Source organism: Carassius gibelio, chromosome B22 (genome assembly GCF_023724105.1).
Source record: "Carassius gibelio isolate Cgi1373 ecotype wild population from Czech Republic chromosome B22, carGib1.2-hapl.c, whole genome shotgun sequence".
In the NCBI taxonomy this organism is placed as follows: Eukaryota; Metazoa; Chordata; class Actinopteri; order Cypriniformes; family Cyprinidae; genus Carassius; species Carassius gibelio.
The window spans coordinates 19,783,558-19,796,572 of NC_068417.1; the positions used below are offsets into that span (position 1 = coordinate 19,783,558).

The window sequence follows — 13,015 nt, forward strand, 5'->3', positions numbered from 1 at the left end:
ATTGTGAAATGTGTCTTGTCGAGATTCATACAGACGTTATGTCTGATACTGTAGATCTGTCTCATTGTTAATCATTCATTAAAAGGAAAGACGATATCACTCACTGCTCTTGATTAATCTACTGTTTATTTGCATCAGTCATTTTTTTGTCAGATTCCAACAAGTCATATTTTAATTTAAAGTTATTTAAATGGAGAAGAAATTTTTGAAAAATGTCTCATTCCGGCTTATTTTGCCAGCACCAGTCACATTTATTTAATGCTATTAATGAGGAAGGAAATGTATTAAACACATTTGTTAGACTGAGAATAAATGTAAATATAGCTTTTGTTGTCGTTGTTGGTTTTAAAAGGTCAACTCCACAAAGTAGGATACTTTCTAATTCAGGGCTCCAATCAAACTCAGTTTTCCCTTTTTATGTATTCTGTGTGTTATGATTTAATATAAAAATGTAATCGAAAAGGATGTTTAATGAAATGATTTTTTTTTAATCCATCTTTTAAAATGTAATAAAAAAAATATATAATTTATACTGATACATATGGCATTATTTTTTGGTGAAAAATGTGCTGAACAACAGAATTTGTTCACTGAATAAATTAAAATATTGATGGAAAAAACACCACAAGCATCACATGGGCTTGAGTTTGTGTAGTAGATGAAACTATTGTTTTTGTCTTTTTTTTTTGCAGGTTTTTGGGTCCTACTGCAGATGAAGCCTGTCAGTATGTGAAAGGAATTGTGGGTAAAAACCCATTACTCCTGAGAAAACTGAATCTGAGTGAATGTAAGCTGCGAGTGAATCAGATCTCTGCTCTACTGCAGGATAAACACTGTAAACTCAACACACTGATGTAAGTTTTATCGTTATGATTACTCCTTTTAATACTTGTGGACTTGCTGCTGGGTGTGTTTTATGTATACATAACAATATAATAATATAATAATAAAAATAATAATAATGCTTTTGTAATGTCATTATCAAGCAAATCTTTTTCTTTCAATGCAGTCTGAATAACAGTGATATCACAGAAGAAGATTGTCGTGTTCTGACTGAAGCTTTAAATTCAAACCCTTCAAATCTGACAGAACTGAATCTGAGAGGAACTAAACTCAGAGACTCGGGAATGAAGATCTTCTCAACTCTGTTTAAGAATGAACAGTGTAGACTGAAAAAACTGAAGTAAGTAATTTAGTCAAAGTGTAAAACAGGCTAACTAATGCAAAACTGATATTATAATTTTATATTACATCACGTTTATAATTGTTTTCTCTTTTATAGGTTTAATTCTGTCTGTATTACTGAAGAAAGTTGTTCTGTTCTGGTATCAGCATTCAATTCAAATCCTTCAAACCTGATCGAGCTGGATCTGAGTGGAAATAAACTCGGAGACTCTGGAGTGACTCAAATCTCCAGTCTACTGGGAAATGTACAGTGTTCACTGCAGATACTCAGGTTAGGATTTAAATCTGAACATGAATCAGTATGAAGCTCATAACTGGACTGTAAATGAAGTCTAAAATTAACACTCTATTCAGCAAATAAGGAAACATGTACATCCAGCTGGTTGTTATATCAGAAAAAAATATAGATTTATTAATTGAAGTTTCAAATGAAAATCTTCCACTAAGAAAACAGTTCCTAAAACAGCTTTGAGTCTAGATGAAGTTCAGATAAGACTTACATTTAATGTGTAATGTACAGTCATATCACGATTTACACAGCTTTTCACCACATAAATAAAGATGTGGACATGTCATTTGAGAAGGCAGTGTTTTAAAAACGTACAGTACATGTTAATTTTCTGAAATCCATTGCAGTGCACAAAGCAGTTATTCTAGTAACAAGACGAACACTTCAACAATTACCACAGACCTACTATTAATATTGAAGTCCTCAGGGTTCATTTGACAGTAAATACAGTTTATAACTGAGGCACAAGATGATAGCAGTTGTGATTGAATGAAACTAGAGACCACAGTGGTGTAATATGAGAGATGTGAAAGAAACACCAGATGAGTGGTATGTTATTTGGCGTTGCTAATGATGAATGTTGTTATCAGTGAATAACACACCTTGAAATGTTGCAACTGAACAATCAGAATCAAGTATTACAGAGAGCTGTGTAATGAATGCAGGTAAATCAGTCTTTTGAGGTGCTAGGAAATATAAATATCGAATAACATTTTTTATGAAGCCTGTATTTATAACACATTAAAAGGGTATTCTTAAGGCATTATATTGGATGCATAATGCATTATAAAAAAAAACCTATAATATGTTGTTTCATCTCATAAATAATCCTAACAACAATTATAATATTATAATACATCATAAAACAATTTGTGGTTATAACCTTTATGAGTATGATTATTTACAGTATAACACTCAATGAAGTCATTAAATCTCCAGAATCTTACTGATATTACAAATATGGCTAAAAGCAAATGTGCCTTATAACACAATCGTCTGATCAAATATCTGACAGTGTGGCTTTTTAAGAAAAAATACTGTTTTTATTTATTTATTACTAATATTGTTGTTGTCATCAGTGGCGCCCCAAGAGGTGACCAGGGGTAGCCACGACCACCACTGTATAAACTCTGGCCACTCCTAGGATGATTTGCAGTGTTTACTATTCATTTAAATGCAGAATGTACATTTACAATAGTTTGAGAAGTGAAAGAAAAGAAGAAGGAAGGAAAAAATGCATCACCGGCTGCAGCCTCCAGAAAAGATTGCAGATTGACACCACCTGAGTATCTGCCTTTCACTGGAAATGTAGAATTATCACAATTTTCAAGATATGGGGCAGAACATTTATAGATCTAGATAATTTATATAATTTTATATAGTTACTAACGCTAGAAAGTTACTTTTTTTCTCCAAAGATCAGCATAATTACAAATGTGATATTGATTTTATACAACAGTTCAATGAACAAGAGCAAGAAGTTAATATCAAGAGACTTATGTTTTAGACAACATATTCCCGGTTTTTGCTCTATTTCTAAAAACAAAAATCATTCCAAACACAGCAACATGAAAGAGTTTCGTTCCTGAATGAATCAACCGTTTAAATGATTCGGTTCAATCGCAAATGACTCACTTATTAACAGTGACTCGTTTCCACCTACTGGTGGTTTTAATTTCACATTTAATGTACCTTTTCATTTTTTAAATAATTTAAAAAATCAGTTTTCAATGTTTTATGTTTAAAATATCAAAACATTATTTATTAATTTGTAACTGCAGGTGAAAGTATCCCATGTCCTTCAGAGCTGCATTAAACAGTGTGTAAACACATCTAAATGACACTTCAGATGCAGCTTCTGTTTTCTCTGTATGACAAAGATCAGTTTTGTTGATACTGATTGCATTTCCTTTTAACAGCCCAAATGCCAGTATTTGACCCAAAAGATGATGCACACTTTTAGAAACAATGGTGTAAAGGTAAAAATAAAAAGTCAGGAGACAGCTGTCAGCACAATTAGAAATAAGATATCAGCACAATAACACTAAGCAAAATATTAAGTATCGTTATTAATAAAATCCCAGAAATTACAATTAAATATTTTGTCAATATTACAAACCCTTATTTTTATTTTATTTTTTTATGAAAGTGTCGTGACATACAGCCAAGTATGATGACCCATACTCAGAATTCGTACTCTGCATTTAACCCATACAGAGTGCACACACACAGCAGTGAACACACATGCGCACGCACAAACACACACACACACACGCGCACACACACACACACACACACACACACACAGACACACACACACACACACACAGACACACACACACACACACACACAGAGCAGTGTTCATCATTTATGCTGCGGCGCCCGGGGAGCAGTTGCGGGTTTGATGTGTCTTGCTTATGGACACCTCAGTCGTGGTATTCAAACCCACAAACTTAGGAGTCAAACTCTCTAACCACTAGGCCACGACTTTCCTATTTTGATGTGCCACCCCACGATTTACTGTGGCTTCATCTGGCCACTCCTATTAAAATTTTCAGGGGGCGCCACTGGTTGTCGTCATTGTTGTTATTATTTATAAGTGGTCTTTGTCTGCTGTCACAGTCCCACCTGTGGGATGCTTGGCACTCTTTTTTGTTGTTGTCTTTTTCTCTATAAAATCTTTTAGTAATCATCATAAATCATATATCATTTGAAACCTTAGAAGCCCAAGATTCATTGGACATTGCGTTACCATCGGACATTGCGTTACCATGGAAATGGTACTTTAAAATCCAATGGTGGCCTCCTCCCCCTTAGTGGGCTGGGTCAAGTGTCATATTACTAAATGCATTACGGTCTTTTAGAATCAAAACTTTTTATAATCTTGTTAACAAACACATCATTGGAAAGGTCTGAGTCTCAGGATTTCATATTTGGTGATTATTTTGATAAATTCAAAGAGAAATCTAGAGATAAATTCATTAAGCAAAATTCAAAGTAGTTTTGTTGACTCCCAGTGGCTGTGTGTGGTATGACGCCCCAAAATAAAATCTCACAGGAACTCCAAATCTTTTCATATCAACTTCAAATTTGTAACATAACTTATTTAGACACAAGGCTTTAACTTTATACTAATTTTAGAGTAAACCTGTTATTTAAAATATTTATAATAAATCAAATTAAATTAATATAGCCATTTTATTTACAGTACATTTAAACTTCTGTAACTTTTTGATACTTCACTGACACTTTTGCCAAAATCTGCTAATTTCCTTCTTTAAAAAGAGACCAACCTTTATATTCCAAAGTGTTCATAAATTACAGCGATTTAAGTTTGGATAGTGCACTTTAATGCCTATTTAAAAAATGGGGGGTGACAGCTAAGGGGTTAAGTAAAGTAACATCTTAACAGTGGCAATATATGAGACTTATAATACATTATAACTTTGGGAAATATAATTCATTGTAATTTAAGTGGATGCATTGTGTTCATTATGTGTTATAATCCATCATACTCTTAGAAGCTATAGCCACAAATAAGTAAATATTATAATGCATTAAGACTTGTTATGATTACTCATGAAATGATACAATATATTATAACGTTTTTTTTTATATATATAATACATTATGCATTCATTTTAATTACATTTACATTTAATCATTTAGCAGACGCTTTTTTTTTTTTCAATTCAATTCAAGTTTATTTGGATAGCGCTTTTTACAATACAAATCGTTACAAAGCAACTTTACATAAAAAAAAATATGTTTCTACAATATTTAGTAGTAGCTTATAAGTGGTGACTCTCAGTTTGTGCACGTATGACAGGATTTGTAGAAAAATTTATACAAGACGTAGTCAGCCAGATGATGAACATTATTAATATTATTAATAATTAATCATTATTATATGATGTAGTCACTCTTGTAGCAATATTTGTTAGTTCTGTTGTTGATTCAGGGTTAGCATCATCTGAGGTCCTCTGAGGGTCAGCATCATCTCTTCTCAGGTGTTCTGGATCCAGACTGGAGCTTGTGTAAATCCTAGTTACAAAACATAGAAACAAATAGAGACATAATTAGCATAGCTGCTGATCCAACAAAGTAAAATGAATTAGTTTAACCCAAGCTAAAGAATAAAAATGATGCAACTACACTCACAATTTAAGATACATTATTCGAATGTTTGGCGAAAGAGATGCATTTTTAATCTAGATTTAAACAGCGAGAGTGTGTCTGAACCCCGAACATTATCAGGAAGGCTATTCCAGAGTTTGGGAGCCAAATGTGAGAAAGCTCTACCTCCTTTAGTGGACTTTGCTATCCTAGGGAACTACCAAAAGTCAAATTTTTTTTTTTTTTTTTTTTTGACCTTATGGAGCGGGACTGATTGTAACGTGGTTGAAGGCTAGTTAGGTACGCAGGAGCTAAACCATTTAGGGCCTTATAGGTAAGTAATGATGAATTGCGACTTATAAAGAACTAGCTTTTCTGCATCAGAAACAGATAACACTTTTCGTAACTTGGCAATGTTTCTAAGATGGAAGAATGCAGTTTTTGTAACATGGGAAATATGATTGGTGTCTAATATAACACCCAGATTTCTGACTGTAGAGGAAGTAACAGTACATCCGTCTAGTTGCAGATTGTAATCTACAAGATTCTGTGTAGTGTTTTTTGGTCCAATAATTAATATCTCTGTCTTATCCAAATTTAATTGGAGAAAATTATTGGTCATCCAATCTTTTAAATTTTTAACACACTCTGTTAGATTAGATAATTTAGAAGTTTCATCTGGTCTCGTTGAGATATATAGCTGAGTATCATCAGCATAACAGTGGAAGCTAATTCCGTATTTTCTAATAATATTACCAAGGGGCAACATGTATATTGAAAATAGAAGAGGACCTAGGACGGATCCTTGTGGCACTCCATGTTTTACTGGTGATAAAAGAGATGACACCCCATTTAAATAAACAAAATGGTAGCGATCGGACAGGTAGGATCTAAACCATCTTAGAGCCTGCCCTTGAATACCTGTATAAGTTTGTAATCGATCTATGAGTATGTCATGATCTATGGTGTCGAACGCAGCACTAAGATCAAGTAAAACTAGAAATGAGATGCGGCCTTGATCTGACGCAAGAAGCAGGTCATTTGTAATTTTAACAAGTGCAGTTTCTGTGCTATGGTGGGGCCTGAAACCTGACTGAAATTCTTCATACAGATCATTTTTTGTGCAGGAAGGTGCTCAATTGAGCAGACACAACTTTTTCTAAAATTTTAGACATAAATGGAAGATTTAAAATAGGCCTATAATTTGCCAGTTCACTAATTTTGGTTTCTTAATAAGAGGCTTAATAACCGCCAGCTTAAATGGTTTTGGGACGTGACCTAAAGATAACGATGAGTTAATGATATTGAGAAGTGGTTCTTCGGCTACAGGTAACAACTCTTTCAGTAATTTAGTGGGTACAAGATCTAATAAACATGTTGTTGGTTTAGATACAGTGATAAGTTTATTTAGCTCTTCCTGTCCTATATTTGTAAAGCACTGCAGTTTATCATTCGGTGCGATGGATGAAACTGAAGTGTTAGACGCTGTAGAATCTACATTCGCTATTGTATTTCTAATGTTATCTATTTTATCAGTGAAGACATTCATAAAGTCATTACTATTAAACGTTGGTGGAATATTTGAATCAAATGGCGTCAGGTAATTTGTTAATTTGGCCACTGTGCTAAATAAAAACCTTGGATTGTTTTGGTTATTTTCAATGAGTTTGTGTATATGCTCTGCCCTCGCAGTTTTTAGAGCCTGTCTATAGCTGGACATACTGTTTTTCCATGCAATTCTAAAAACTTCCAAGTTCATGTGTATTTATGGGTAAAATAGCAGTTGAGATAGATCAGGCAGGTTATTTGCGAATCTGTCTTTGGAGGCTGGAACAATAGTTCTGGCCAGACGATAACGCTGAGACATATAGTTAATATCAGTGATACGCAGCATGCACGATACAAGGAAATGGTCTGTAAGATCATCACTTTGAGGTACGATATCTATAGCAGTAAGATTGATTCCATGCGATATAATTAAATCTAGTGTATGATTAAAATGATGAGTGGGCCCGGTGACATTTTGCTTGACTCCAAAAGAGTTTATTAGGTCAGTAAACTGCCAAAATACAGACAGCATGTTACATGTCCCACAAGAGACAGTAATATATTGGATCACTGCTACACCACAATAAAGGATGCATTTCATTCTGTTCCACGAGCAGCTTTGGGACGTTCTGATCACCTTCTGGTTCATCTTATACCGTCCTACAGGCAGAAACTAAAATCAGCTAAACCTGTATCAAGGACTGTAAAAAGATGGACTAATGAAGCAGAGCAGGATTTACAATCTTGTTTTGACCTCACTGATTGGAGTGTTTTTGAAGCTGCTGCCACCGATCTGGATGAACTCACAGAGACCGTAACATCATATATCAGTTTCTGTGAGGATATGTGTATTCCTACAAAGACTCAACTAATTTACAATAATGACAAACCGTGGTTCACTGCAAAACTCAGACAGCTCCGTCAGGCCAAAGAAGATGCTTACGTGAAGGGGGACAATGTCTTGTATAAACAGGCTAAATACACATTGGAAAAGGAGATCAAAGTGGCAAAGAGGAATTATTCTGAAAATATAAGGACTCAGTTCACTTCCAACGACTCCGCATCAGTGTGGAAAAGTCTAAAGAACATCACCAATTACAAGACACCACCCCCCAGCACCGTAGAGAATCAACGACTGGCAGACGATCTGAACGAGTTTTACTGCAGGTTTGAAAGAACACCCATCACCTGCCCTGAACGCCTCCCCACACAACCATTCACACCCTTCACAACTCCTGCAACCAGCCCTGAATGCCTCTCCAAACTACCGTTCACACCATTAACAGCTCCTGCAACCCATCCTGAACACCTCTCCAATCAAGCACTCTCACCATTCTCACCTCCTGCATCCCCCCTCTCCCCCACACCTGCAATTCAGATCAGCGAGGATGCGGTGCGCCAGGTCTTCCGGAAGCAAAAAAGGAAAAAAGCACCAGGCCCAGATTGTGTTACACCAGCCTGTCTGAAATCCTGTGCTGACCAGCTGGCCCCCATCTTCACACAGATCTTCAACAGATCGCTGGAGCTGTGCGAAGTCCCATCATGCCTCAAACGTTCCACCATCATCCCCATCCCTAAGAAACCCAAAATTACAGGACTAAATGACTACAGGCCTGTGGCTCTAACGTCTGTAGTCATGAAGTCATTTGAAAAACTGGTGCTGGCCCACCTGAAGGACATCACTGGACCCTTGCTGGATCCTCTTCAGTTTGCCTACAGAGCAAACAGGTCTGTGGACGATGCAGTAAACATTGGACTGCATTATGTTCTGCAACACCTAGACAGACCGGGGACTTATGTGAGGATCCTGTTTGTGGACTTCAGCTCGGCATTCAACACGATCATCCCAAACCTCCTCCTGCCCAAACTAAATCAGCTCTCCGTGCCCACCTCCATCTGTCAGTGGATCAACAGCTTCCTGACAGACAGGCAGCAGCTAGTGAGGCTGGGAAAATACACATCCAGCACCCGTACAATCAGCACCGGAGCTCCCCAGGGCTGCGTTCTCTCCCCACTGCTCTTCTCCCTGTACACTAATGATTGCACATCTAAGGACCCCTCTGTCAAGCTCCTGAAGTTTGCAGATGACACCACACTCATCGGCCTCATTCAGGACGGTGACGAGTCTGCTTACAGACAGGAGGTAAAAGAGCTGGCTGTCTGGTGCAGTCTCAACAACCTGGAGCTTAACACGCTCAAAACAGTGGAGATGATCGTGGACTTCAGGAGAAACCCCCCTGCACTCCCCCCACTCACCATCATGAACAGCACTGTGACTGCAGTGGAGTCATTCAGGTTCCTGGGAACCACCATCTCTCAGGACCTGAAGTGGGACATTCACATTGACTCCATTGTGAAAAAGGCCCAGCAGAGGTTGTACTTTCTCCGCCAGCTGAGGAAGTTTAACCTGCCACAGGAGCTGCTGAAACAGTTCTACTCCACCATCATTGAATCCATCCTCTGCACTTCAGTAACTGTCTGGTTCAGCTCAGCTTCTAAATCTGACCTCAGAAGACTACAGAGAGTAGTCCGGACTGCTGAGCGAATCATCGGTTCAACTCTCCCATCTATTCAAGAACTGTACTTATCCAGAGTGAGCAGAAGGGCTGTCAAAATCACTCTGGACCCCTCACATCCAGCACACTCCCTCTTTGAACTGTTGCCATCTGGTCGACGCTACAGAGCACTGAGCACTAGAACGACCAGACACAGGACCAGTTTCTTCCCTCAGGCAATCCATCTTCTGAACAGCTGATAATAACGGCGAACACACCACACTTTATATTTATATGCACACACACTTTATTTATCTAACACACATACTTAGTATACACTTAATTTTGCACACAATATATATGTACATACATAACTTCACTTTGTAATATACCTGCCTACAATTGTCATTTGTATATTGTCATTCACTGTCTACATATTTGTATTTTTATTCTTTTATTATGTGTTTTATGTTCTGTCGCTGTCATTCTGTTGTACTGCGGAGCTTCTGTCACGAAAACAAATTCCTCGTATGTGTAAACATACCTGGCAATAAAGCTGATTCTGATTCTGATTCTGATTCTAAACGCAAGTCCTAATGTATCATTTGCATTATCAACATGAATATTAAAATCTCCCATGATTAGCGCCTTATCAACTGTAACCAGAAGGTCTGAGAGGAAATCTGCAAATTCTTTTAGGAATTCTGTATACGGCCCTGGTGGTCTGTACACAATCGCCAGAGCAAGAGATACAATAGATTTCTTTTGCATGTCTGACAGTGTTTATCCAAAGCGACTTACAAATGAGGACAATGGAAGCAATCAAATATTATGTATAACGATAAAAATAATGTATAACAATTATAATGCCTTAAGAATACCCGTATAAAGTATTATAAAGTATTTCATAGAAAGTGTTACCAAATATCCTAATGACACAATCCTCATATTGAAATCATTTTAGCAAAGGAGTAATTTCTAGTATTTTAAAAGTACTTGTTTATTTTTATATTCCTCTAGACTGTCAGACTGCAGTATCACTGAAGAAGGTTATAAAGCTCTGGCTTCAGCTCTGAGATCAAACCCTTCACACCTGATAGAGCTGGATCTCACAGGAAATGATCCTGGACAAACAGGAGTGAAGGAGCTTAATGATTTACTACAGGATCCAAACTGTCAACTGAAGACACTGAGGTGAGATATGATGAAATAATACAAAATAAATTACATGCATGCAAATAATTTATATAAATATTATTTCAAGAATATAAAATGCATTTCACATGAACAATAAATTTTTCATTAGATTTTCAGAAGTTTAATTTGAAATGTAATTGAATACTGCTTTATCTTACATCAGGTTTTTGGGTCCAGCTGCAGAAGAAGCCTGTAAATATCTGACTGAAGTTCTTCACATTAAAAACCCGTTACTCCTGAAAGAACTGGATCTGAGTGAACATGAACTAGGAGACACAGGAGTGAATCAGATCTCTGCTCTACTGCAGGATACACACTGTAAAGTCAGCACACTGATGTGAGTATTTCACATGGTTTATAATGCTTTACACAAAATGTTGATGTTATATTTTTACAGCCTAATGAAACTCTGTTATTGTTGTTCTGTAAAATATTTAGGGACTGAGATTAATTAAACTATTATTTAAATGTATCTTTCTGTTACTCTTATTAGTTTCATGTCTTTCTCTGCAGGTTGAAGAATAGCAGTATTACAGCAGAAGGTTGTGCTGCTCTGATTTCAGCGTTTGATTCAAATCCTTCAAACCTGATCGAGCTGGATCTGAGTGGAAATAAACTCGGAAACTCAGGAATAGAGAAGATCTTTCTTCTGTTGAAAAATCCTCAATGCAAATTCATGAAACTGAAGTATGTATCTTCATTTATGTACTTTTCTGTATGTTTATATACATTTATTAATGTTTATTTAATTAGCTTAACTGTAGAAATGAAGGTCACAATTTTAGCTGTACTTTTATCTAATTTAGAGTCTGACTGAGGCTCATATTCGTTTTTGAAAGTAACTGAGGACAGCATTTATTAATGATGGAATTTGATTACTATTACTTTTTGCCAGTATTAAAATAAAAACATTATTGGCATACATCTTTTGCACTTTATGACAATATTTTTTTCATAATTTATCTATTTCGGTTTTTAGAAGCCATTCATAAATCCTGTTAGAGATTTGATGATATATGTCTCCGAAAATAATAACAATTATTATTATGTATTTATTTTTCTATAGACTCTCAGAGTGCAGTATCACAGAAGAAGGTTATAAAGCTCTGGCTTCAGCTCTGAGATCAAACCCTTCACACCTGATAGAGCTGGATCTCACAGGAAATGATCCTGGACAATCAGGAGTGAAGCAGCTCAGTGATTTACTACAGGATAAACAGTGTTCATTAAAGACCGTCAGGTGATAAAAGCTTTCAGATATTTCAAAAAAACACTGATTTTTTTTATTTTTTTGTAACAGTTTTTGTCAGTGTTTTTGTAATACAATGTATAAAAACGGACTGTGCTGATTTATTTTATTTGAGTAATTCATATGTTCTCAATTAAACTGGAGACAATGATCATAACTGTAACTTCAACCACATTCTACACACATTTTACATTAATACTAAACTGGAGCAGAGGTGCACAATATTTAGGTGATGAGATATTATTGACTGATCACTGGGAGAATTCAGTTATTATTATAGCACTGATAATAGATTTTACACTAATATTTTCACAGATAAGTAGTTTTGCTATATTTGTGTTCACAAGAGAATATCTGATGATGATTTAGTGTATTTGTCAACTGGTGTCATGTGTTTAGACAAATTATATCACATTATCATTTTCATAGTATTATTATTTGGCCATGATTTATTTTGATCATCTGCTGTAATTAAAGATATGCTGTTTTATGTTTTCTGTTTATGTGTAAAGAAGTAATAAGTGGAAATACATTTCTGTACTTTCTGTTACAGGTGTTTGCTTATACATGAAAATGGCAATAGTTTAATTCATTCAGACCGATGTTTGAAGTTATTATTCTGCTCTGTTTAGAGATTCGTTTAGAACAGGAGCTCCTAAAGGCATACAGTTGGACTATTATCTAATCTGTAATCGTTTCCTGTAGGTTTTTGAAAAGTCCTGCTGCACAGGAAGCGTGTGAGTACCTCACAAAAGTTCTGGGCACAAGTCCATTATTACTGACAGAACTGGATCTGAGTGAAGATAAATTAGGAGATCTGGATGGAGAGAAGCTCTCTGCTCTTTTGATGGACTCTCACAGCAAACTGGAGAAAATGAAGTGAGTGAAGAAGAGTTTATACGTTATATCTTCTGTTTCGTCATTATTAGACTTTC

At 36.0% G+C, this 13,015-nt stretch overlaps 1 protein-coding gene across 1 annotated transcript in view; it reads left to right on the plus strand.

Annotated features, from left to right (window-relative positions):
- The window catches only part of LOC127986808 (uncharacterized), a 353,087-nt gene that overhangs the window by 217,851 nt on the left and 122,221 nt on the right, over positions 1-13,015 (plus strand). Inside the window, exons 47-54 of the mRNA XM_052589043.1 lie at positions 693-854; positions 1,010-1,183; positions 1,283-1,456; positions 10,655-10,828; positions 10,995-11,168; positions 11,345-11,518; positions 11,898-12,071; positions 12,786-12,959. Of these exons, the coding sequence (XP_052445003.1) occupies positions 693-854; positions 1,010-1,183; positions 1,283-1,456; positions 10,655-10,828; positions 10,995-11,168; positions 11,345-11,518; positions 11,898-12,071; positions 12,786-12,959 (1,380 nt within the window). The remainder of the gene's footprint in view (positions 1-692; positions 855-1,009; positions 1,184-1,282; positions 1,457-10,654; positions 10,829-10,994; positions 11,169-11,344; positions 11,519-11,897; positions 12,072-12,785; positions 12,960-13,015) is intronic.